At 49.2% G+C, this 24,854-nt stretch overlaps 8 protein-coding genes across 8 annotated transcripts; 1 reads left to right on the forward strand and 7 right to left on the reverse strand.

Annotated features, from left to right (window-relative positions):
- Nucleotides 1-1,001: 1,001 nt before the first annotated feature.
- On the reverse strand, nucleotides 1,002-2,905 carry T310_4374 (uncharacterized protein; the record flags this gene model as incomplete). Its single annotated transcript, XM_013472745.1, has 4 exons — nucleotides 1,002-1,616; nucleotides 1,680-2,312; nucleotides 2,420-2,651; nucleotides 2,706-2,905. 4 exons carry the CDS (start codon nucleotides 2,903-2,905, stop codon nucleotides 1,002-1,004), a joined length of 1,680 nt encoding a protein of 559 aa, XP_013328199.1.
- A 2,014-nt stretch (nucleotides 2,906-4,919) lies between these two features.
- On the reverse strand, nucleotides 4,920-6,888 carry T310_4375 (MFS monosaccharide transporter; the record flags this gene model as incomplete). The annotated part of the gene is made up of 6 exons (XM_013472746.1): nucleotides 4,920-5,217; nucleotides 5,280-5,416; nucleotides 5,484-6,478; nucleotides 6,544-6,668; nucleotides 6,724-6,741; nucleotides 6,812-6,888. 6 exons carry the CDS (start codon nucleotides 6,886-6,888, stop codon nucleotides 4,920-4,922), a joined length of 1,650 nt encoding a protein of 549 aa, XP_013328200.1.
- A 4,057-nt stretch (nucleotides 6,889-10,945) lies between these two features.
- Nucleotides 10,946-13,227, reverse strand: T310_4376 (Zinc knuckle transcription factor (CnjB); the record flags this gene model as incomplete). The annotated part of the gene is made up of 13 exons (XM_013472747.1): nucleotides 10,946-11,154; nucleotides 11,222-11,293; nucleotides 11,359-11,435; nucleotides 11,495-11,561; nucleotides 11,619-11,695; nucleotides 11,757-11,904; nucleotides 11,960-12,167; nucleotides 12,239-12,337; nucleotides 12,398-12,528; nucleotides 12,597-12,727; nucleotides 12,782-12,865; nucleotides 12,924-13,065; nucleotides 13,179-13,227. The coding sequence occupies 13 exons, from the start codon at nucleotides 13,225-13,227 to the stop codon at nucleotides 10,946-10,948; spliced, it is 1,494 nt and encodes a 497-aa protein (XP_013328201.1).
- Nucleotides 13,228-15,062: 1,835 nt separating this feature from the next.
- Nucleotides 15,063-16,809, reverse strand: T310_4377 (uncharacterized protein; the record flags this gene model as incomplete). The annotated part of the gene is made up of 4 exons (XM_013472748.1): nucleotides 15,063-15,851; nucleotides 15,970-16,057; nucleotides 16,122-16,492; nucleotides 16,606-16,809. The coding sequence occupies 4 exons, from the start codon at nucleotides 16,807-16,809 to the stop codon at nucleotides 15,063-15,065; spliced, it is 1,452 nt and encodes a 483-aa protein (XP_013328202.1).
- A 1,000-nt stretch (nucleotides 16,810-17,809) lies between these two features.
- On the reverse strand, nucleotides 17,810-18,977 carry T310_4378 (3-hydroxyacyl-CoA dehyrogenase; the record flags this gene model as incomplete). Its single annotated transcript, XM_013472749.1, has 2 exons — nucleotides 17,810-18,657; nucleotides 18,806-18,977. 2 exons carry the CDS (start codon nucleotides 18,975-18,977, stop codon nucleotides 17,810-17,812), a joined length of 1,020 nt encoding a protein of 339 aa, XP_013328203.1.
- A 961-nt stretch (nucleotides 18,978-19,938) lies between these two features.
- Nucleotides 19,939-21,207, reverse strand: T310_4379 (Actin-related protein ArpA; the record flags this gene model as incomplete). Its single annotated transcript, XM_013472750.1, has 3 exons — nucleotides 19,939-20,001; nucleotides 20,068-20,382; nucleotides 20,440-21,207. 3 exons carry the CDS (start codon nucleotides 21,205-21,207, stop codon nucleotides 19,939-19,941), a joined length of 1,146 nt encoding a protein of 381 aa, XP_013328204.1.
- A 923-nt stretch (nucleotides 21,208-22,130) lies between these two features.
- Nucleotides 22,131-22,877, reverse strand: T310_4380 (Glycosyltransferase family 28; the record flags this gene model as incomplete). The annotated part of the gene is made up of 3 exons (XM_013472751.1): nucleotides 22,131-22,269; nucleotides 22,324-22,462; nucleotides 22,532-22,877. 3 exons carry the CDS (start codon nucleotides 22,875-22,877, stop codon nucleotides 22,131-22,133), a joined length of 624 nt encoding a protein of 207 aa, XP_013328205.1.
- Nucleotides 22,878-23,837: 960 nt separating this feature from the next.
- T310_4381 (Ankyrin) lies at nucleotides 23,838-24,817 on the forward strand (the record flags this gene model as incomplete). The annotated part of the gene is made up of 2 exons (XM_013472752.1): nucleotides 23,838-23,866; nucleotides 23,965-24,817. 2 exons carry the CDS (start codon nucleotides 23,838-23,840, stop codon nucleotides 24,815-24,817), a joined length of 882 nt encoding a protein of 293 aa, XP_013328206.1.
- Nucleotides 24,818-24,854: the final 37 nt, after the last annotated feature.

A 24,854-nucleotide genomic window follows, 5' to 3' on the forward strand; every position in this document is an offset into this window, starting at 1 on the left:
TTGCTGTTTGTTAAACAAAAAAAAATTCACTTATCCATATACCCACCGGCGTCTACTGGGAGTAGAACAAGAGGATCGATACAGCAGCGAGTAGAGAGATTTTTTCTTCTTCTTCTTTTTTTAACTGCTATGATTACGATATATCCCTGTGGGATTTTTTTTTCTTTAGTGCTTTCCGCTTGGTCTGCTGCCGAGACTCGTTCGACTCGTTCTCCTTGTTGTCGTCGGGTTGTTATGTTTTTCTTTTTTCATGTGTAATGCCCTAGCATAGATAGGTAACCTGGTTTCGGAATTTATTATTTCCTGCCATGTCGTTCTACAGAGCTATGCTTCGTAGATAATTATCTTCGATATATATGGGTATCTACTTACTGAACAGATTAATAACAATAATGTGTAGTGTGGTATAAATACGATGCGCAGTTAGCGAAGACAAACTAAACTAAGTGACTTTGCTCATTCAGCACTCATATACTATTACTGCTTACTTGATTTATGAAACTCTTCGTTTCATTTAGTTTAGTTTGGCATCTATCTATTTATGATCTATGATCTATGACCTATGTATGTATGTATCAAGATGTATTGAATGAACACACAGATTGTGACACATACTTTGTCTTCCGATCTGTTGAGTAATTATTAGAATGTATTCTGCAATTTCTGCAAGGGGGAGGGAGAGAGGTAAATAGGTAGATAGGTATGTACAGTACATATCTAGGTATACCGTATCTATCTATCTATTCTGTTGTTGTTGTCTATATGTGTATGTATGTATGTACATACATTAATGTATCTCTATGTGTATGGAGTATCTCTCCGCCTTGTTGTTTTCTTTCTTTTTTTTTCCCTTCTAACATATATGTGATGTTGACGTGGCGGTTGGATGGTTCATGCTCATGCCATGCTCATGCTGATGCTCATGCTCATTACTTTTCCTTTTCGTCTTGTCATCTCATCAGTTTGATTTCTTGTGTATGTGCACGTGTCTATGTGTGTGTTTATGACGAATCTGATTTCTTCCTCCACGACAACGGCAAGGTGAATAATCCGCGCTGTTCGGCTTCCCTCTTTGCGGCGCCGTCGAGGGTGTTTCTATCTCCTGCGCTGCTGGCATTATTGATCATCGCTCTGGACGAGGGTGAGGAGGACGACGACCCGTCTACAAAATGGACCAGCAACTGCATGACCACCGCCGCCAGGACGCTGGCGCACAGGATGCCCACCATGACCAGGTTGCTCTTGCGGTACTTGGCCCTGCCGGGCGCCTCGTAGTCGCTCGGCCAGCCCGCGTACAGCGCGTACGTCGTCAGGATGGTGCCCAGGTTTCCCAGACCCGAAACCAGCGCCGATGCCGCCGCCACCCCGACCTCGCCGTGTCGCGGCTGGAAGATCTCCGTCGTCCACGCCATGGTGATGGGCACCGTCGGCCCTAGCCCGAACCCCACGATCAGCAGCCCGCCGTACCGCGGCCACGGGTTGGTTTCTGTTCCCGCGTAGGTCGTCAGCAGCAGGCCTAGGATCTGCAGACAGGTCGGGACGCAGAAGAAGAGCGCGCGGTGCCGGTGGAATCTGTCGGATAGGGGGGTCACGAGCAGGATGGCGATCAGGTCCATCTGCAACAAATCAGTCAGTAAATCAATCAATTTAATCAACCGACTACAGGTTGACGGCCTTACAATCCAGATCGGAGCAAAGAGCAGGCTCACGTCAATGTCGCTCAGCGACGGGTTCGTCGCCTCGATGATCACGGTGCCGTAATACTCTGTGCTGTTGCCGACTCCGACGACGCCAAAGTACATGATCAGCAGCGGCCAGATTCGCCAGTCCAGCAGCACGCGGCCCAGGTCCCGCAGCGTCCACGACGGCTGGTGGTAGACGCGCCGCAGATTGTGGTAATGGATCTCTGCGTCGCGGCCCGTGAGCGCGGGCGGACTTCGCGGCAGCCATCGCAGATATTTTCGCTTCTGGGGAGTCGGCTCCCCCGGCGGAGTTTGCCGGTCCGGGAGCCACCAGAGCAAGGCGATACCGAGCAGGATGGTGACGATGCCGTAGACCAGGAACATCCACTGGAATCCGACCAGACCGCGGTCGCCGTCCATCTTCTGGAATCCGGCCGAAACCAGGCCGACCACGGCGGCAGAGACCTGCGCAGCGGTGAAGTACTGCCCGATGCGCTTCCCCATTCGAGACGGAGGGTAGAATAGCGACAGATAGTATGTCATCCCGGGCCACATGCCGGCGATCACGATCCCGAGGAGCAAGCGGAGGAGACTGGCAACAGACGAATCGTTAGCAATTAACCTTCTGCACTGAAACGAATGTAAGGTTCGACCGACTAGAAACTCCAGGCAGCCTTCATGGCCGCCAAACAGCTGCCGATGATGCCGACGCTGATGACGATGCGACTCATCCAGACATGCGGACTCAGCCGCGTCATGATCAGATTGGACGGGAAGTCGAAGACGACGTAGCAGACGTAGAACAGCGCCAGGCCGGTGGAGATCTCGTGCGGCGTGAGATGCAGGATCGAGCCCAGGTCGTGGTGGACGTCCGCGTTCATGGTCTGGGCCAGCCCGACGTTGGACCGGACGGCGGAGCAGAGGAAGTAGAGCACCCAGAAGGCGGGGATGATGCGTCGATCGAGTTTGCTAAGCAGTGTCAGCGATCGTCGCACAGACAGAGTTTGTGATAGCATAACGCACCGGTAAATGCGGTCGATGGTGGCCAGGTCCGGCTCCGGGCCATTCTCGACATGACCGTCGTTGTCGTCGTGGTCATTATTCCTGACAAAGTCTCGCGTGGTATCGCGACTGCTTCCTTGGACGGCATTCTCATTCACATTCACCATTCCGTCTTTGACAGGTACTGGCACAGGTATAGATACTTCTGTTTGATCCGCCATCACGAATTGAATTATTCCGCGTAGGGGTCCTCCTGGAGGAGGTCCCCTGTCGCAAGACGCAACGGACAGCTGTGTTCAATTAATTGTGCGAGGATGGCGACGAGGAAAGAAAAAAAAAGGAAGAAGACTTGGAGAATTGGACGGAATGGAGATCGATCGGATGAGAGACTGTGGAAGTAATAAATAATATACTCCGCATTCACCTGTCCATCTGATTGATAACTTTTTTTTTGTTCACCCCACAACAATTATGTCGATGTCAAATACATATGAAACGAAACAAAAAAAAAAAGAACAAGACGTAGAACAGATGAAAAAGCCACCCAGTTATGTGATTCCACCAGACGATTGGATTGATTGATTGATTACCACAAGCAACCAACCAACCCACTCACTGTTCGTGAAGTAGTTCGGTAGCTAGCGAGCTAGCTCATCGTCATTGGCGTTCACGCAATGCTATGCTATGCTATGCAATGCAAGGCAAGGCAGGGGGGGTCTTTGTTCTCGAAGCTAGGTAGTCGAGTCTTTGTACTTAAGTCGACGACTGAGTCACACAGCTTGGCCGACTCGAACTCGATTCTCCGACGATTTCTGGTTCTGGTGAGTTGTGGGGGTAAAAAAATTGGTTCCACGGAACTGTCGTCTGTCCAGTGCTCAGAAATTAGGTAGTTAGGGCTCTCAACAGAAAGAAAGAAAGAAAACAAAAACAGAAACGGGAGACGATCAACTAATTAATTAATTTTGGAGAGTCCATTAAATATTATACCCTCTCTCCCTCCTTCGGGAAGCTGCGCATGCTGAGGTACAACACCCACACACCTACGATAGGTTAGCAGTTATGTAGGGTTGCACAAAAATCTCCTTTTTTCCTCCTCTCTGGAGAAAAATCAAGATAGAAAGTGTGTCACATGGTCCTCCAGTACGGAGTACATTACACGGACCTGAAAATCGATTACTCCGTACTTGATGACACCTAAATATATATAGCTCATAGGACTGTACTACTACTACTACTGACTCGCAGGTAAGTAAGTAGCCTACGATGGTGTGTACATTCATACTGTACTGTACATACTTACTTAGGTAGGGTAGGACAGAGCAGAACGAGGGATTCCTTCCGAGAAGAAGAAGAAGAATGGTAATACCAATGCTGCTTCCTACTGTCATGAATCTGGACACGGTCGTCACTTATACCTGGTGTATATACGGCCTACGTGCCATCTACACACATTCAGTGAACCTAATCTCCTTAGAGCCTCCTTAGCAGGTAAATTTGACCAGATACAGGTACGCAGTACGGAGTATATGTATATGTCCTCCGTCCTCTGCACGGACCGCTTACTCCGCGGTAGTCGGACCGAAAGACGGCTGTTTGTCCGACCGCCTGGATGCGTGCAGCCGAGGTGATTACTTCTTTCTATGTCGATACCCGGAGAGCGTCCGAATCAAACACGCATACTCCGTAATCTAGAGTCTAGACTCGAGTCTAGATCTCGACAGGTCACGAGCGCCTGAATAAGCTACTGAACTAGGAGTACTCCGTACACCGCTGGCTGTATGTACTGTACCTGGCGGACGGTCTGGACTTGGCGAATGTAGCAGGAAAAAAAAAGTCATATCATGCCTTCTACTGGTTAGAATCAATTAGAATTTCGATGAGTTGATTTCGATGAGTTGATTCTAGAATTGAAGGCCGCCAAGCAGCAACATCTCAAAATGATCAAGGGTATATGACACAGGGAAAGAATCCAAGTCAGCGGCACTGGCAATGGCACACCGCGTCAATCAGTGCATCAGCAACCCTGCATGAACGAAAGAGACCCAGTCTAGCGCTGCCAGACCCGCTGAGCTTTCGGTGCAGGAAGAAAAGACAAAATTGACAGAGCCACGTCTCTAATATTAAAGGAACATGCTCAGTCATGAAAAAAAAAAGGGATGAAAACAAAATCCCACCACATCACCGAGATCACAGTGCTGGCGTCGGGTGAAATAAAACACGGAAAAGATCCGAAATCTAGCTCGACTCCGATGCGTGGCCATTCTCCGCATGGTAGTCGGGGTTCGCGTGGTCCTTGTTGTGCACCGTAGCTTTCTCGTGAGAGATGTAGCTGGCGCGGCGCAGGTGATCCTCGGTCTGGGTATAGTCGATGAGCAGCTCACCGTTCTTGCCATACCGACGAGGCTCTTCGCGGGCAATCCAGACCACAGAGAAGATCGACTTGGTCTTGCGGAAGATGGTGTCCATCTCCTCCAGGGAGCGGTACGCCGTTTCAGGGTAGAAGAAGTACACGACGGGGAAGATGGCCGCGTTGCTGCAGAACAAACCAGATTAGCCAAATCCAAGACCAAAGAAGAAAAGGCGGAAATGACTCACATAGCGGCAAAGATGATGTACGTCTTGTAACCAATCGAACTAAAGGCAACCGGGGTGATCATGACGACCATGAAGTTGAAGGCCCAGTTCGCCGACGTGGACAGAGCGTTTGCCGGAGCACGGATACGGAGAGGAACCTATGACAGAGCCAAGTCAGCTTCTGGGGGGTCACACAGGATGCAAACGGATGCGGACTTAACGTACAATCTCGGCCGGATACAGCCAAGTCATGCCCAGCCAACCCCAGGCGAAGAAGGTGTTGAAGACGAACAGGAAAATTGCCGCCACAACACCGGGGCCGGTCTGTCCCTGAAAGCTAGTGGTGACAGCCAAGACAACCATAGAGAGCGACATGCCAGCGGCACCGATCAGCATCAGGGGCCGACGGCCAACCTTCTCACAAATGAAGACAGGCAGCCAGGACGCAAGGAAATACTCGGTGCCGTTGCAGGCCGCAAGGATACGAGACACCAGTCCAGACAGGTGGATGTTGTTCTGGTAGATGGTGGCGGCATAGTAGGTGATAAGGTTGATTCCGGAGATCTGCTGGAACATCTGGTTGACATAGGCGAGCACCACCCGGTGGAAGTGACGGTCTTCGCCCATGGTGAAGAGATCCTTGTAGCCCGCCGACTGGCTTTCCAGAACCGATTCCTTGATGGCTGTCAATTCGTTCACCATCAGAGGGTCATCCGCGGGGATGTCCAGCAGCGCCTGCAGGACGTCCGTCGCCTCGTCCTCACGGCCCTTGAGAATGAGCCAGCGAGGAGACTCGGGGAGAAGCATGACAAAGGCCAAGATGATGAGCGCGAAGACGATCTGGAACGCGATGGGGAACCGCCACGAGACCGTGCTCGGGTCGAGGAAGGAGAAAGCCAGGTCCAGCCAGTAACTGATACAGATACCACCCGTGATTAAAGCGCCTTCGACCATGACGAGCGGACCGCGACGGTGAGACTTGGAGCACTCGGATTGCCATGTCGGGACCGTCGACGTATTCAAACCGTTGCCGATACCAGTGACAATACGGCCGACGATGAAGTGGGGCAGACCGAATGCCGTCGTCTGAAGGGTAGCTCCGACGACCATGATGGACGAGCCCAGGAAGATGGTCCTGCGACGGCCGAGGATATCACCGATGAAGATACACAAGATCGAACCGAGGAAACAGCCGACATTGTACGACGCGACAGAGATACCTTGGCGCAGTTAATACAATTCCTCTTTTCTCGTGCAATTGCGTGGTCTGTTTTTATTGACTTACCTTGGATAGTCGATTGGTGGTTCTGTTCAGATTGAGAAAGCGCATGGTATGCAGGAGACGAGGTATCGATTTCGGGGAATGTCTTGATGAAAGAATCCAAGGTCAAGAGACCTCCCATGACACCCCTGGACTAGAGTTAGTCTATCAATTGTTTAGAAGCCGATTTCGAGGCTGCCATACTGGTCATAACCGAAAAGCCTAAAGGGGGAAAAAAAAAGCACTTGTCAGTCTTGTGATTCATTTCATCTTGTTCACGGTAAGAGCGTACAAGAAGTCCAGACCGGCGATCACGCCGATGGCGATGTTGAGCTTCGTTCCACGAAGCCCGAGAAATCTGCGAGCCATGATGGCGGGAGGAGGGATATCTCCTCTGTCCTGACCAGCGGACAATACCCAAGGGACCTAGGAAGAGACGAAGCTCCTCGCAGAGGCAGAGACGGGGCAGCGGATGCAGAAGGAGCCCTGACGCGGTTCTCTTGGGGGACAATGAACCTCCTCTAAGTCCGCAGGCCGGTAATAGCGCGCATGCGAGTTGGAAAAGGGAAAAAGGAAAAGAACCGGGTCCATGACGCACTGGGGGCGAGTCTTCTTAAAAGTCGAGGCCGAACCTGTGCCGCCGCGCAGCGACAGTGCGTGAGACGTTATCGTGCGGTGGGCTAAGCCCGTCCTGTCAAAGAATCTCCAGATGGGGAGTGGAGAAGTCCGCCGCAGTGCCTGCCCCCAGGTCGCCTCCACCAAGCCAGTCAGGCCGCACGAAGCGGGCAACACACGGGGAGGGTGGGGACGGCAGACTGGGAGGTAAAGGGCCAGTGGAGGCCATGTCTTGCATGCGTCGACTGTCGTTGAATGGAGGCAGTTCGGGGCAGGACGAGTGTGGAGAGAAGGCCGGGAAAAGAAAACGCAGCGGGCTCCACCGATGACGGCATCGTGCAGCGCGCGCCCAGCATCGCAGGGCGGTTAACCTCTTCTGGCGAACCCGGCCTCGCGCAAAAAAAAGATTTTTTTTTCTCGCGTGTTTTCTGACAGGGTTCGGAGGCTTGACTCGATTGGATCTGGGGGCAGCACACAGACCGGGCGCGTGGCAGGGAAGTCGCGGAGAAGAGGGGCAGTCCCCGTAGGAACAGCAGGGCCCCATGGAGAATGTCCGGGGCAGAACAACGGGGACTCCAGGTTTTGTTTTGGTGGCCTTAGTCGTACGGGTCTGTTTCGATTACGGGTCCTCTCCGACTCGATGGAGCCAGCCCGGCCCATTCGGCGGAGCACGCTGCCCCGGGCCACTGTCGGCCTCAGGCAGCAAGCCTGTACCCTCGTATCTGATCTTCTGAACACAGTGGAATCAAATTGGCAAATAACGGCCTGTTTTTCGATCGATGTAGATGCCCGTTGACGCGTTCGCACCTGCTGACAAACGATGTCTGGCATCATCGGAGCTCCATCTTCAATCGCATGTGAAGCCAATCGCACGATGCTGCCAGGCACGCTTTTGTCGCATGGCTCAGCCTCTTGGCGAATGTTGCATTGGGCCAGGGTGTGGCACCAGGCGCGGTGGAGAGGACAACGTCATTGGCAGGCTCGTCTCTCACCTAAATCGAGTGAGGAAGACGGAGTGACAATCCGCATTCCTGATTGCTTGGCGTCCGCTTTGACAACAGGCAATCGGGCAATGGCCGACGGGAAGAGAAAAAACGCGTCTGCAGCTCAGGATCTGACGGCCTGAGTTAACGCTCCCGATCGATCCCGAGGGCAACATTGGCGAGCGATTGATTCACACACAGATCGGGAAACCGCTGGACGTTGAGGCCTCCTTTCACCGACGACATTGTGACCGCAAGAGCGGTGGCCCTGTGGAGGACACACTGGCAAGTCCAATCGATAAACAGCCGCCGATAAGAGCATCGATTCAGGACACACAAGCCAACAGCCTGCAACGACATGAGCTGGGGACGGCGTAGTCCGTCGATGGATGCTGGACGGATTCGGAAGCGGTGATTCGCGACGGTCAGCTCGGCAGCCCGAAGGCTGATCTGCGCGCGTGGCGCACGCCGGCGTTGGCAAGAGCCACCCTTTCGCGGAACTGCCTGTTTGGGCAGCCCGCCCGTCTGGGGCAGCGCGGTGGAGTTGCGCCACTCTCCGCAGCACAGAGCTAAGTCTTTCCCGCACACGAGCACAACGCAGTCGATTCGATCTGATCGGGCATCAAGTTGAATTCACACGGAGCTGCACGATGGATTGCTTGATTCCGCAGCTACCTTGCAGGCATTCCAGCATCCTTCTAGAAGCACTGTTTGCAGCGAGCGCAGCCGGAAGGTGCTCCACATCCAACCACCGGCAATCGACCTGATAGCGGTGGAAGGAGCCGATATGGATCTCGTTAACTAATCGCAATCGCCGTAAGGCTGATCGCCGCCATGATTGGCCTGCGCGACCCAGAGCGGTTGCACAAGTACCTGCCTGCCTAAGAAGGTAGCTTCAGATCCCAATATGCCCGTTCCACGGATCGGGCATCGCACAGTGCACGGAGTACGAGTGTCCAGGACGGCGTACCTGGCCCATGTTTGCAGGAACGATGTGGCGCATCGGCAAAAGTACGAAATGAATCTGAATGGCCGAAACCGATTACACTCAGACCGTGTTCTGCGCTTCATGCGCGCGTCTATTTTACTCCGTAATTAAGTTTTCGAAGGAAATCATACCGAGCACGGAGTACGGTCCGTGCCTGAGGTACTTGCCTACTCTGGATAGAGTGCGGAGGATGTAAGACAGCACTCCGTATAAGGCAGGTTTGTCGACGTTCGCTGCTAAATCTCCGATATTCAGGCAGATAACTTAGAAACCGCTCAAACTGTCACACACACCGATCCTCTCTCATCCTATTTTAGGAGTGGAGTACGGAGTACAGAGCACCTAGCCAGCTACCTATGTAGGCAGGTATCTAAATATGGCGCACTAAGGAAGAACTTTCCTTATGGAGACACGCGCTGATCTCCGAAAAAGAAAACCAAAAGTTTTTTTTTTGGGTTATTACAGAAGGGCCAGTTAACTGTGTTTGTTACCGAATAATAGCCCCTGAAAATCGGAAATCGAACCGAAAACAAAAATGAAATAATGATTTAATAATAGTAATCTTGAATTGAGTCTAGTTACGAACTACCGAGTCAAAAACAATAATGAAATGACTTGAGACTTGAGAGGGGAAAAAAATTTTTCCCTTACTGACACTGGCTGGAACCAATCCAATTGGTGGATCAATAATCAATGGATCTTGTACTGTACGACGGAGTATTAACTGTGAAAGCCAGTAGTAAAATTACTACGTAGCATCCTCTGTTCAATTCAATCAATATAAAATCTAAATATTGTGGAGAGAGGAGAGGGAGCCCGCTGATTCTCCTGTGCTGGAACTACCAGGTAATTGTGAATTATCTGGCGAAAAGGGTTTAGCGCTTAGAGAGCCTTAGGTACCTACCTACCTATTTAGGTACCTATATACCCGTAGTATCGGTAGTACGTACTGTCTAGACATAACATTCTAACAAGCATGTCGGGCCATGGATTGATTCCTCAGGGAAGACTACTCCTCTCCCATCCTTATCCTTATATAAATCCCTCTAGAACTCTTCAAGACTCTCCTGCCTCCTCCAGCCGTAAGCTTAGCTAATGAGCCTCAGGCTCTATCGTGAAATATATCTCAATCACAAAACAAACGGGATAATTTTCCGTTTTTTTTTCCTGGATGCCTTTCCCAGAAGAGCTTGAGCTGTTCAAACGAGCGGGCGCAGAAAAACGCTTTTCGGAGGTAGGTTGTGATGTGTTTATACTCTTTTCTTCCTATAGTGTGAGTATATGAATATATACTCCGTAGATTTTAATTAGTGATATGAAATATGTCATGAGTCCGATAAGATTTAGTATTACTAAAGTCTTTCTAGTTTGTAAGACTTACATAGACGATGATCTATCAGCCTCATTTGGAATGGTTTCTTGATTTACTAGTAGTCATTTCGTGTCGCGACAAATAAAAGATGTGGATTTGGAAAGTGTAATGAGTTGACTACTCTTTTCTTTTTGGATTGTTGTTCACTGCTCAACCAACTATCGATCTATCGACTATCAATGTAGTACAGACAACAACTTCTGATCTGGCATAATCACACCTCTTCGGTGACATGTCCGCACCTTTTTTTCCCTCCCTGATCAATCCGATCTTCGATAGACTGATTTATGGATAGAAGAACCAAAGGCCGACGCAACACCTAGAAATCAAAAGAAATAAAATAAAAGTCATCGCACAGGATTACGGTTGACGAGCGGTGTATCGTCCAGTGTTCAACGTGCAATGTGCAACATCCATGAGACAGTGCTTATTGCATATCTTACGTTGGACAACACATGCATCCACCCTCTACCACTCTGATGCCTCAGTACCGCCATTGTTGGCCGACTTCCAGTCATTGTTAGCAGACGACTGCCAACCGTCCGTCATTTTCTGAGTATCGTCACCCACCGCGCTGTCCTCGGCGCCCCAGCCGCTTCGACCTGCGCCGGAGTCGAATTCGGGCTTGTCGCCGTCGTCTTCCACAGGCTTCGGGCAACGTTTCACGGTATGACCCACTGCCAATCGATTAGCAACCCACAACGATATGATAGATCCGATCGGCATGCGCGCATCCAAACTTACTTTCGCCGCAGTTGTTGCATTTCACTCGGGACCAGTCCTTCTTCTGCGGACAGTCACGACTGTAATGGCCCACTAGAAGTTCCAGTTGTCAGAGCCGATATCAGACAAGCAGCGTCAGGGTTCCTCTATCCACTTACTTACATCGCAGTTGCGGCACTGCACGTTCTCAAGGTTCTTCGGTTGATCGCACTCACGTGCAATATGATCCTCAGACCTGCAGTTATCAGCGATGAGATATTTCCTACATTAGTAGAAGCATAGCACCCCACTTACCCGCAGTTGCGGCAGGCCTTTGAAAACTTGGGTCCAGCCTGAGGACAGTCCTTCGCGAAATGACCAACTAATCATGCCAGTCAGACGATAGATACAAGATCACTCAGTCTCGATGCCAACATACCTTCATTGCATTTCCGGCACTCCACTCCGTCCGCCTTGCGTGGCTCAGGACATTCGGCAGCTTTATGCTCGGAAGAGCTAGATATGATCGTCAGTGGCCTGTAATGTCTTTTTGCTTTTGATAAATATTTATTCGTACCCGCAATTGCGACACGCGAATTTGTCACGACGTTCTTCGGTGCAGTCGCGGGCACGATGACCGACTGCATTGCAGTTGACACACTTGACCTCGATGCGGTCAATGGTCATGCGTTCAGCCTTGCAGCCTCGAGCAGTGTGGCCCATTTCTTGCAGAGAGATCGTCAGCACGAAGCCCTTTTGTCCGAATGACTGTTCACTCACCGCCGCAATTGCCACATTTAGGAACCTGACGATCGTACGGAAAGCCCGCATCCTCGAGCCGGGCCAGGTTCTCCTCAGGGTTCGATGGCCAGCGTTCTTTGAGGTTGGCACGCTGCGGTTTCGGGCTGAAGTAGAATCCGACGACATACTTGCAATCGAGCTTTCCCTGTAGGTTGATAAGGCTGAGGGTATCGCCAACTTCTTTCTCCTATAACACCAAATTCGATCAATAAACCCAAATTTCAAGTGGCTGCTGATGTCACACGAAGGGAATCATACGAGAGCAATCAGGAACACATTGGACTTCTCCGTTCTAAGACGCTTTTCAATGTCGACAAATGTCTTCATTGGGTCCGACTTGGAATACACCTTCAGGGCCTGTCATATCGTCAGCTGTCATCGACAGTGAAGGTGAGCGCCATCGAAGCATTATCCCACCTCACGGAAGTCCGTAAGATCCCGCTCCTTGTCAGCCTTCTTGAGGTCGGCCCATGCCTCCTCAGGAACCTTGTCGGGGATATCGTTCAGATCGAATTTGCGGTTTTCCTTGCAGTCCAGAGTTTTGTGTCCTGTTTATATTGGCAAAACATGTTATTCCCATTCTGGAAAAAGCTTGACCCTGCTATTTGTTGCATACCTTCCTTTCTACAATTCTTGCAGACGTCTGCTGGTTTCTCTGGACACTCCGCTGCGGGATGCCCCTCTTGGTTGCAGATACGACAGGTGCCCTTGAAGACACGAGGCTTGGTGCACTCGGCCTTGGTGTGACTATGCCTTATGTTCAGCTTCAGTGAGATTATTTTTAACCAGAGGACTACTTACCCTTCCTCTCCGCAGTTGAAGCACGCGCCACCTCCCCGACGAGGCTGGGGACATTCGCGAGAAAAATGACCTTCTTCGCCACAACTTTATCGCTTCTGTTAGTGTACAGTTAGACTGCCAATATGAATGGTGAGTGTCATACTTGCGGCAGGTCTTGTCGTCAGGCTTGCCATCACGAGGCGCCGCGTCATCGAAGTTATCGAAACGAGGAGTCCTGGGTGGCTCGCGGTCATCAAAACGCGGAAAATCGTTTGCAGGCCCGGCGGAGGAACCGTTGGTTTCCGCTGCTGAAGGTAAGAAGAAGAGTCAAGAGTCAGTCTGTTTCTACCGAAGGCATCTCCAGAGGAGCTTGTAGTTGATGGCATCCAGTTGACTTATGCTGATAATGAAGACTTACCAGTACTAGGACCGCCCCAACCGCCTTCAGTATCCCACTCGTCCGCCATCTCGATGACTTCTCTGTTGCCAGGAGGTTAGCAAGTTGGAGGGGATGGTGGGGTTAATGAAGAGGTTCTGTGGAGGTTACACACCTAGAGAAAGGAAGCTTGTCAAAGAGAAAGTCTTAGAGGAGCCGTTCAGAGATGAGACAAGAATAGACGTGTTGTTGACGTGTGGAGGTGGAGGGGTTCCAGTGCAAACGCCAAAACGGGAACTGACAGAAGATAAGCAGGTGTCTGTATGGCTGGATAGCTTCGTGGAGTGAATCACACAGGAGCTAGTTACTCACCCAATACTGCTTATCGATGTGCTCAGGATATGAACAAGAGATGGAAAAGGAAGGTGTGAGGAGTAAAGAGGATCTTGGTAGGTGTGAGAAATTTATAATGTTTGGCAGACGGGGAGGAACACGATCACAACACCACGCTGGTTTCCATGGCGCCCATTAGGCAGATGCTTGTTGACAAGAGGACACGCTCCTTGAACGTGTCTGAGACCAAAACAAGTGTTTAGCTGCTGCTTTCAGAGATATTTGTCTGAGCAGCAAATATGTGAGGAAGTGTTTGCCAAAGCAGGATGGTTTCCTGGCATAACCTTGGATTAGGAGCTAATAAGTTCAGGTGTAATGAATCAGATCCTCTGGCCATGTTTACACAAAAGGGAGCATTGTGTGTGTCTGTTCTTGTATATCTACTATGAAGATATCATTTGTCTGGTTTTAACTGTATAATCCTCTATATGCGTTGAAGTCTCAAATCAGTTATTTACCAGAGATTTCAGACGAATATGATATCTTCAAGATACCATGCAGGAATCCAGCGGATGAAGTACGTCAAATTGGGATGAATGAACGAGGCTTACAAAATCTGTAACTCTTCGCAGTTCTTTACTTTCTTTATCGCTATCAATTTTTAGAAAAAAAATTTCAATCCTGCAGCCCGGTTTTTCTAATAAGACAATACCCACATTAATCTTTAAAAAGAAGCATTTTCAATGCCTCAGCACATATATACAAATGTCTCGATATATATGACCTGTGGCAAAGCTTCAATCAAAACTTATCAAAGTCTGAAGAGACTCATACTGGCAGGGTAACGATAATGAATAAGAAGATGGGAGAAGAACAGAGCTACGCCTTTTTCATATGCCAAAACCTCCCCATATTTGATAAATTTCCATCACCGTTGTTGTAACGAGTAGTCGCAGGCTCCGCAGCCAGATACCAGAGCCCCTAAACGTCTATAACCTGAAATATAGGTAAATATTCTGAATTACCAATATTGGCAGCATGACGTTGATATTGATATGTCTTCTGGTATTCTTATTGGTCCATACTCTGGTACTTAGGGTACATCCGTCCAGCGTCTTTCCAACGTTGGTTCCGACCCGCCACATTCCACATGTGAACATTTTCTAAGAATCAGGTATGCAGCTTGGATATAATTTCCTGCTATATGAATTATCTCAAACATTTCTTCATCCTTTTCCAATGGAAATGTGCTGTCTTTTCCGCAATGAAAATTGGGAGTGAAATTTCATTCCTACAGTTCCATTTCTATACCTGTTTTTTCTTCTTTTTTTCGTTGTCGCATTTCATCTTTAAAAGAAGGATATTTCTGAGGAAATATGTTGCTTTAGAGTATTTTTCTTTCTTGGGAACGCTAATTCACTTCTTTTTTTTTCTTCATATTGAAGATTTCGAATTGTGATGACGCTGCCCTGCCTTCGCATTCACTACGTTCCTATCTCATACACCTATTTAATACACGTACACAGAATCGACTTTGCCAGACGCGTACACATAAGCAACAGGACTGCCTGGATCACATCCTCAACAACTCCCTCATCCTCCTGAATTTACGCCTGACGGACTCGCTTTGCCTAAAAAATGGCCGTTTTGGCCATTCGGACTGTTCAGGGAAAGCGACATCCCCCGTGATCGCCGACGACCCGATGCCACCCGTCCGATGGTAGGGCTGGACGGCTCCCTTTTTTTCAGCTCTCGCTCTGCAGCCAAGCACTGCCATCTTCTCAGTGAAGTGGCGAAATTGCACGGATTGCGTTCATTATTCTGCACTTGACAGAGACGCGGGAACACGAAGAGCAGATTCTCGTCATTATTTCCTCCTCCATTCATGTCTTGATCGCTTGCCGTACTCGCCTCAGCATATGGAAAGGGATCGAGTTCAGTGTCTCCCCACTCCAGCGGGTCGAAATCTGGTTCATACTTTGCCCTGGAATGCTGGATAGTCTTCCACAAATCTGCAGCGTCCTTCACCACCTCCTCCAGGCTACGGCAAAATGCAGTATATTGCGTCTCTGAGAGCAATCCATCAAGGTACGAGCCCACATTCGTGACGACTTGTTTCATCCTCTTCTCAAGATTTTTCGCTTGTGTGTCTGGATCGATTGACAGGAGCAGGGCACGGCAGAAAGACTCCTTCTTGCTGTTTTTCATAGCCAGATCAGCCAGCAGCTCTCGGATTCCGCTGTCTTCAGGCAAGATATACGAAGGCTGGAAGATATGCTTGTCGATCTCTCTTGCTAATATGGCTGATATGACTGCAATGCGCATCTGTTTTGCTGCATCCGAGTTTGACTGCGGCAGAGGGACCTGGTGACTGAAAGTGACCTGGTGAGGTAGTTTGCCAGGTACTCTCAAGTTCCTCCAAGCTTGGTGATTCTAAGATTTTCATATTAACCAGGTGAGCTATCATTTAACTTGCGGGACACGACATCTATATCCTTACCTGAAGAGCTTCAGTCGAAAGATCCTCCGCTAGATATTGAATCACTGCCTTGCTTGCAGATCCCCAAAGGTTGAAAAATTTTTCCACCCTGACAATACGGTCAGTAAGTGGCTTTTATTTGTCAGTCCTTTGTTGTGAAGATGACGACGTACAAGGAATCTTCCTCTTCCTCGTTATATTCGGCCGCAAACCCTTCCAGTTCGTGGAGTTTCTCAGACTTGGCTTGCAGCTGCTCTTGCAAAGACGAGTTGGCTGTCTCCAACTCTGTTACTTTCGTTTCTGCCGCAGTCAATTTCTGTTTTATCGCTGATCCCGCCTTTTTCATCTTCTCGATGAACTCGTTTCTCTCTTTCAGCTTCTTCTGCAGCTCATCAATGTCCTTGTGGCTCTGTGTGACTTTGGCCTTTTCCTCCTCGTACGATTTTTCAAGGTTCTGAAGCTGGCTTTTGAGATCATCTATTGTTTTCTTTTGCTCTGTGAGAGCATTCTCCTTCTCCTGTACGGACGATTCCAGAGATGCCACCTGATTTAAAATTTCGGCTTGCTTACGTTTTCTTTTTGGTTCATTTCAAACATCTCGTTGTATGCTGTCTCCTTGGTCGCCTCCAGATCTTTGATCTTCGCGTTGAGCTTGACGATCTCTTCATCCTTGGATTCGACCTGCTTCTGTAACTTGGTGGTTTGTTCGACGACTGCTGAAGCTCCCTTGAAGCTGGCGTCTGAGGAGAGGGTCTTTATAGTCTCTATGAAGTTTTTTATGGCCTCGAAATCGGCTGTTTGTGAGGTGCCCGGCTGAGCGGCCGCAGTGGGCGAGGAAGCTGGCTGGTCCTCGGAGGCCATTGTGACGGAACACAATCGTGAACCATTCAACTTCTGCAATTTTGGATACAGGATTCAATCTTTTGAAAATAGCCAAAGCGCGCAACGTGAGTATAACAAGCAGAACACTGCTAGCAATTATCGACATATTCTCCCTCTATTCCTAGTCCAATACGAGGCTTTCATTTGGTTCAATCTTCTATACTGCGCCAAATCCCCCACGGACTTTAGAGGCCATTTCTTGTTGAAGGAAGGACTGCTTGTGATGTGGCATACCACGAATGGCCGCCGTGACTAGGATTGTCCCCCTCCAAAATCAAGCCCCCTGTTGTGATATTTTATCGCCTATCTATTATGACAAGAGATGGCACGGGCATAGGCATAGGGGGAAAAGCCCGTCGGGCTTCCTTTTTCCTGCCTCTGGAAACTCGTTATCTAACTAGGTCATACAGTTGATCGACTCATTCAGCTGCCAACTTAGAATCTAGCACGTCTTCGCTCGCGCTCACTGAGTGCGTGACACGTTGGAGTGTGGCTGCAAGTCAGGAATCGATCAAGCGGCAAACGAGCATGGCGTTCCCCCACCCGATGCACTCGACCCGATCGAGTTGCATCGCCAAAATCAAATCGCGGCTAGGCATGCATTGTTGCATTTTCAATGATAAATGCACCATCGTACCCTTGCATGCATGTCTGTCCATTTCTGCAGGACGCGAACTTGGCAGCGCGCTTATTACTCGTCCGGTAGATACTATCTATCTAACTATACGAACGGGACAAACATGAGAGATTGTGTGTTGGAATACACACATACGTCAATCAGCTCGTGATGATCTGAGTTTCTCGAGACATTTATTCAGTTGATAAAGCGCGCTGCATGCATGGCTGCGGAATTTCTTGCGTCTTCGCGACAGAGGGTTTGAGGTCTACAGTACGATGTATGTACTGTTCTATAATATTTTCTTTTTCTTTCCTCTACTTCCTGTTGTCTCACTAGCGAAATGCCTGCTTACAGATTTTCCTACTTTCTTGTAATGTCCAACACCTTCCTCGTCTTCTGGTCTCTGTCTTTCAAGTCCTTATCGCCCAACTGGCCATATGCCTGCTCCACCTGCTCGCACAGGCTGTCCTCCCAACCCTGTGACGAGGGGGATTCTTCTTCCAGCTTTCTCCGCAGATTGGGACTGCCAGAATCATCCCAACACGCCTGCACAGTGTCTCCGATCTTTTCTAGAAAACCTCGCAGCCCTTTCTCCTTGCCTCCGCCGGCATGATAGCTCCAAAACGGCCCTTTCACGGCCCATCTGGGCCCCATGCTCTCCTCCACGACGCGATCGACTTCCTCGGCAGTGACAACACCCGTGTTGACGAGATGGACTGCTTCGCGGAACAGCGCGAATGAAAGCCTGTTGGCCACGAAGCCCGTGATTTCCTCTTTCAGCACAACAGGCGACCGGCCCAGGCTCTTCCAATACTCGATTGTCCGCGCCACATGTGCGGAGACGGAGGAGGAATCCGCATTTTTCCCTCCAGGCGGCACGATCTCCAACAGCGGCATGATATGTGGTGGATTGAACGGATGCACGACCAACAGTCGGGACGGGTCTCGCATATTCTTCCCTTGCACTGACGCCGGGATCCCTGACGTGCTCGACCAGAAAAGGGCCCTCTCCGGCGCGGAAGACTCAATCTGCGGCCACAGATTCTGCTTAAAGGAGACATTCTCGGGGCCTTGCTCTTGAACGATGTCTGCAGATTCTACCGCAGATGAGAGCGACGATGCAATGATAAGACGGTTGGTCGACAGCAATGATGAAACCGTCATTCCGGAAGCACCCCGTTCCTCTGCATTGTCTGAATCCAAATACCCTGTGCATTTCGTCAATTACATGCCTCGTAATATACCCGACTAGACAAGACATCGTTCAAGTGCTGCGTATACGATGTACAGTACAGTATAGAAGTTACATAACTGGTACCAACGCTGGTTGATTGAAAATAACGATTGTTCACTAACCAGGCAAAGTTGTCTCAATATACTCCTTCAGGTCTGGACGAGGGTCATAGATTACGACCTGAACCGTTCTCCCAGGACGATTGTTGCTTGGATGCGACAGATGCAGCGCGGCGAAGGACAGGCCAATGGTCCCGGAGCCGATGACGGCAATGCGCAGGTTAGGATTCGACATGACGATCAAGAATGATACCAGGGGAAAAGAAAAAAAAAAGGAGGCAAATGTAACCAAAATCAAAGAGTATATACACAAGATAACGAATTCATATCTATTTATCCATCTATCCTACTTGCTTGCGGAGATAATTGCTCTGTACATATCTACGTCCCCGCTTGCCCTCTTTGCCCCACTTACCACAGGGTAAGCATATAGGCGTTTTGCCTTCGTAGAAGTTACCTTAGGCAGCTAAAATTAACTACCTACTTACCTAACCTAGGTTTCTTATACTGGAGGTGGTGCGGTACCTACGAGATTCACATATGCAACATATTTGCTATAATAATTATATGTAAAGACTCGAGTAAATCGCTCATCTGTACACTCCGTAGATAGATAGACTGGAGGTTCCAAACAATAACCAGGACTGAATGTTTCCCGTGACGCAAACTCATTCACCTATGCCATAGTCCTATCCGGTCCTTCTTCTACTTCCATACCGCGCTGTCATCAAGCAAGTAGACCATGACATCGTATGCATTGTCCAGTTGAGAGCTTTCCCAACATTTCCTCTGCAGAAATAGAGTACTTCATGTCTCTCCTCGACGACACCAAGCCCCTCAAATACACCAGTTAAGAGGCGTAAGACGAAAAAAATAAAATAAGAAAATGAAGAAAAGCGTAAATTTACATTGTTGAACTGAATGGTTTATAGACAAAAAATAAGTCACTCCAGGGGGTATCAAAAAGAAGCCTGCAGGGGTGATTTGCTGCTCCCCTTCCCATTAACGAAATAGTCTGTATACTGGGCGTATCTGCCCGTTTATTTTCCTTGCCTTGTATCTGCTGCTGTTCGTACCAAGTCACGGCATTTCTAGGCTCAGTTCCATCAGAAGTGATTGGGGATCCAAAGGAAGAAAAGAAGAAAAATTTTGTTTGCAAATATATCCCTTCAAATGTTATCCAGTTGATTGAGTCTTTAGGCGAACTTCCTGTGGATCACTTCGGGATCTTCGTGCCATTCATCTGCACTGACCCACATCTACAAAAGAAAGATATCAGCTTGTGCAACTGGGTAATCTGACAAATACAGATGGACTCTGCTTACCTTTCGGAATGTGCTCAATCCTGCAAGGATACCTCCTCCGATCCACGTGGTGTATTTCCGCTCCGCAGGCGCTGAGATTCGGATCTTCATGTCCTCCACAGCAAGTTTCTTTATCTCCCGCATCAGTCGATCCGGGAAGTTCTTACACAGCGTTGAGCCACCCGAGAGAACGATATTCAGATATAGCGCCTTGCGGAGATCGAGGTCGGTGCGGGCAATGGCATCCTGCACGATCTGGTGAACACCGGGGTATTCAAGGCCAATGATTTCCGGATCGAAGAGAATTTCGGGCGCGCGGTAACGTTCTTGGCCGATCTGCAAGACCATCGTCAGTCAGCTGTGGCCAACAGGCTTGAGCCTGTCTGGACGTACCTTGATTTTGTGTCCGTCAGGCAGGACGTAATCAACTGTCTTGGATTCGGACTTGTGGTAGCTGTTGATCCACTCCTTCTCTTCTCTCTTCGGATCTAATGACACGTAGCACACTTTTTCCTTGATCATGCGCACAACCTCTTTCTCTGCGCTAGTGTGCAGAACATGTCCGTTCTTTCTCAACAACAGTTGCAGTTGTTCTGTCACGTCTCGTCCAGCGACATCAATTCTTCGGATGCTGTTAGGCACGGCGAATCCCTCATACACTGGTACGGCGTGTGAAACTCCGTCTCCAGAGTCCAAGACGACACCTGTTGTCCGCCCCGACGCGTAGAGAGAGAGCACGGCCTGGATGGAGGTGTAAAGAGCGGGTATATTGAACGTCTCAAACATGATCTGAGCGGCAATGTCCCTGTTCTTCCGGGGATTGAGCGGCGGCTCCGTTAATAGGACGGGATGTTCCTCGGGCAGCGTCTTCAACTCGCTCTCGTAGACGTGATGCCATATCTTCTCCATGTCATCCCAATCGGTCACAATGCCGTGTTCAAGAGGGTACCGAATCTTCAGCAGTCCGCGCAGTTCCTGGGCCTTTTGTCCGATGAACACGTCGCCTTCCAGACCTCCGGCCATCACCCGGGGGTGCTTCGGTCGACCGACAAAGGATGGGAAGTAGCATGATGGGACTTCTTCACCGGCGAACCCGGCCCGAATGGTGCCACTGCCGTTGTCTATAACGATCGGAACATTGTGAAGGCTCGCTTCCGCCATAATGACCGGATTGTGGGGATTGAAGGTGTTGGCGGCAGAGACAGGGTGGCAGATGCGCGGCGGGCCTGTTGTTCGCGAAACCGCCGCGACACGTCAAGGGCAGGGCAGAAAGACCAAAAGAAAGGAGAGAAAGAAGCGAAAAGATCGTAGAAAGGTTAGCTCGCAAGCGAAGACATCAACGGCGTGACAGAGGCTCGTACAGCGTGGGGGATCGGAGAATCCTGACTGCGGAGAGGATTCGCGGCTCGCTCTCCCTGCCCAACTCTTTCCGCGCCGTCAACAAGGAGCTTGGGCCAACCGGGATGCTTCCCGCTGCAACGCGCGACTGTACCTGGATTCGACCATGGCCCATGGAACTCTTTATTTACACGACAGAATTTCTAGAGATTTAGATGGCTGCTATTCAGATAGGAGTATGCCACAATAGAATCGTCGTGCCTGGCTCGACGAGCATACAGTCAATTCATCCTTACCAACTCATTCTCAAGCCACCATTCTACCCAAAAGGGGCGTACATCAACAATCCATTCCCGAATAGTATGCTTTTTTTTTCATCATAGACTCTTTGTAGCAGAAAACTCCAACAAACTGAGACGTACCAACCGTCGTTGTGGTATGGCGAGTTCAGCTCCTGGGCAAAATATCATGGAACATAACCTGCGCAATATTCTCCATCAACCTAATGACACAATCATGCCCGAAATGCAGGTCAGAGGCCAAGTGTCTAGGGCTATGGCATCGAGCAAAATTTCCCGAGAAATTCGAACAAAAAAAATCGAGCGCGTCGTGGGCCAGTGGTCCATGACAGCAGGACAATCCTGTCTGCTGTATAAAGATCGGTAGGACAAGGGCGTGAATAGACATTGGTGAATGTCGCGGTCTTAAAAGTTGTGCTGGAAATGATAATGAGATGTGTGCCCTTATTAGTCCATGAAGCCCATTTCGTCGTCCATAACTCCAGCCAGGCCACGCTTGTATTTCCCCTCACCACTGTTAACCGGCGGCCAGCTGTGAAGACGATTACGAAGGCTTTCAGCCTTCTTAACTGAATTGGCAATATCCCTAGAATAATGTTAGATGCACAGTCGCTTCATCAACACAAGTCGCAGCACTCACATTACTTTGCTAGCAACCACATAGCCCTGTTTCGAAAGTTCTTTGGCGAGCTCCTCCTGGTGGTTGTCTTGAAGCGCTGGATTGGGTACTACCACTAGAGGCACTCCGATTCTGAGCGCTTCGAGGATAGACCCCGAGCCTGAAGGAGTAAAGGAGAACAGTCAGCATGAGAAGAATCGGGGAAGCCTCCATGACCGTAGGATCTTACCAGCATGGCTAAGAATCATGCCCTCTGAGTATCCCATTTTCTCATCAGCCTTGGTAGATTTCATTTCTTGCAAAAGTCCCATCTTATTGAAATCGAATCCGTAAATATCAAGCCCATAGCGTCCCTCACTTCCGGGGGGATGATCCTGGACGAATTTCTCGAAGATAATCCGGCCTTCTTTGCCATATTGAATGAGGAGTTCTGTATAGCCACACTGGCTCAGAGCCTCCAGGAATGGCTTGTCCAGGACATTTGATAGCAGGGCATCAAAGGGAGCAGTGGCCCCGATCGTCACGAAACATCGCTTTCTTGGCTTGTCATCAGAGCTTTTGTATTTGTGGGCCATGATTGGATTTTGTTAACTTGTGTAGTACAACGATCAAGGTGTGCAGTGCAAGAACTTCATAAGACCATTCAGGCTACCATAGCAGGACATCTTTATGGTTATACATATAACAACATGGCATCTTTTCCAAACAGTGGCATGTTGCCTTGAGCTTCCTGGCGGGAGACACCCAACACAATAGCAGCACGTGATAGATAATGTATTATCACGTGATGGAACAATGGAATCCCGCAGTCATTTTAGAGTTTAGGCGTCATATTCATACTAAGCCTAATTAGGTTAGGAACATATGCTCCTGATTGGGACTAACCCACTTTGAGGAAGTGCTCCTGCCAACTTGTGTCTATTACACGGACATCTTCGCTTAGGAGACCAACTTACGAGGATTTATGAAGCGATAATTGATGTCATGTGAATTAGATGACCAGTGTAAACTGCAAATTTCGCAAAAAATTCTGTCATGGAATCGATTCTGATAACATCCATGTCATGCTACTCAACACCTAGGTAACTACATTTTATCCTAGGAATCATATCGATTATCCTTGTTCTGTTTATTCCGAATAAAGAGTAGTTCTTTTCGGCGATTTCAGTGACCATTCCCTTACTTGCCACAACAGCGAGGCATCTCATGGTCCTTCGAAGATGACGTGTGATAGCTCTTCAAGAGTCCACTGAGAGGCGGTCGATCAGTATCTCCCTACCTTTCAGCGTTTCAGATTTCCCGGGTATACATAGACTCGTTGTCTGGGACATCGACTGATCTCACTTGACATATCCTAAGAAGTTCTTTCATCTACTCTTCATCTGAGGTCATCCGCAAGAAATGTTGAAATAAAAGAAGATGGCCCGAGGAGTTAGCCAGACTGGTCTCCTCGATTTACCTAACGAGCTCCTAGAACTCATCATTGATCCCATCGTTCTGGATGATTGGAATACGCGCTTACTATTTGAGAAACAATGGTTCCTGAATCTAAGATATGTTTGCAGTGAGTCCCATCTGACCATACTACCAGCGTTGGAAGCAACTCTGTTGCTGATGTCTCTTGTTCTTGGCAGAGTTATTTGATCGCATTGTCTCAAATAGTCTCCTCCGCAAACTTAACTATGATGGGCTAAGATTCCCCTCACTGCCGAACGACGATGCCGTGGTATGGTGGCTCATGCATGAGATCCTCAGAAGCATCAATGGAGGGACAGTTCCAGAAGACCTCACAAAAGCAGTGAGCTGTGCTGTGCAGGCCATAGTCGAGTGGAATCTTGGATCCAGCACTGAGGATGAACGTTATTGGAAAGCAGCATGTATGCTCGTGACGACTTATAAGGGCAAAATCTGGGTGGCAGACCAACTTCTAGCAGCATATAGCGATGTTTCAAACACCAGTTTCCACGTGACTGAAGGGCTCCAATATCTTTACATCCTCCCGATGGCGGCATACTATGGAAACAAGTCAGTTGTCGAAAAGATCTTGAAAGATGGCGTGGATGTGAACTCATCTGATAAGTACCTTGGCAACGCTTTGCATGCAGCTGCCCATCGTGGGAATACAGATATGATTCAGCTGCTCTTGGACAATGGGGCAGATGTCAACAGCGGATGTGGAAACAGTCCACTACATGCTGCCGCCATGAAAGGCCACGAAGAAGCTGTGCGACTGCTATTGAAGCAGCGAGATATCGACGTAAATTCCAAAAACTTGCAGAATCAGACACCACTTTTGGTCGCGGTTAAAAAGAGACACACTGGAGTAGTTCGGCTACTTTTGGAGAGGAACGACATCGACATTAATTTCCATAATGGAGATGGCAGAACTGCTCTTTGCCAAGCGATGGCGGTTGTAGGCAATGAAGGTATTGTCGAATTGCTTCTGGAGAGGAGCGAGCCCGATATCCGGCGTCGTTTTCCTTGGGACAAGTTCAGACTGTGCAGATACTCCTAAAATGCCCTACTGTTGATCCAAATGCGAGTAGTTATTT

The sequence above is a fragment of the Rasamsonia emersonii genome (genome assembly GCF_000968595.1).
Source record: "Rasamsonia emersonii CBS 393.64 chromosome Unknown ctg1118621760111, whole genome shotgun sequence".
Classification (NCBI taxonomy): domain Eukaryota; kingdom Fungi; phylum Ascomycota; class Eurotiomycetes; order Eurotiales; family Trichocomaceae; genus Rasamsonia; species Rasamsonia emersonii.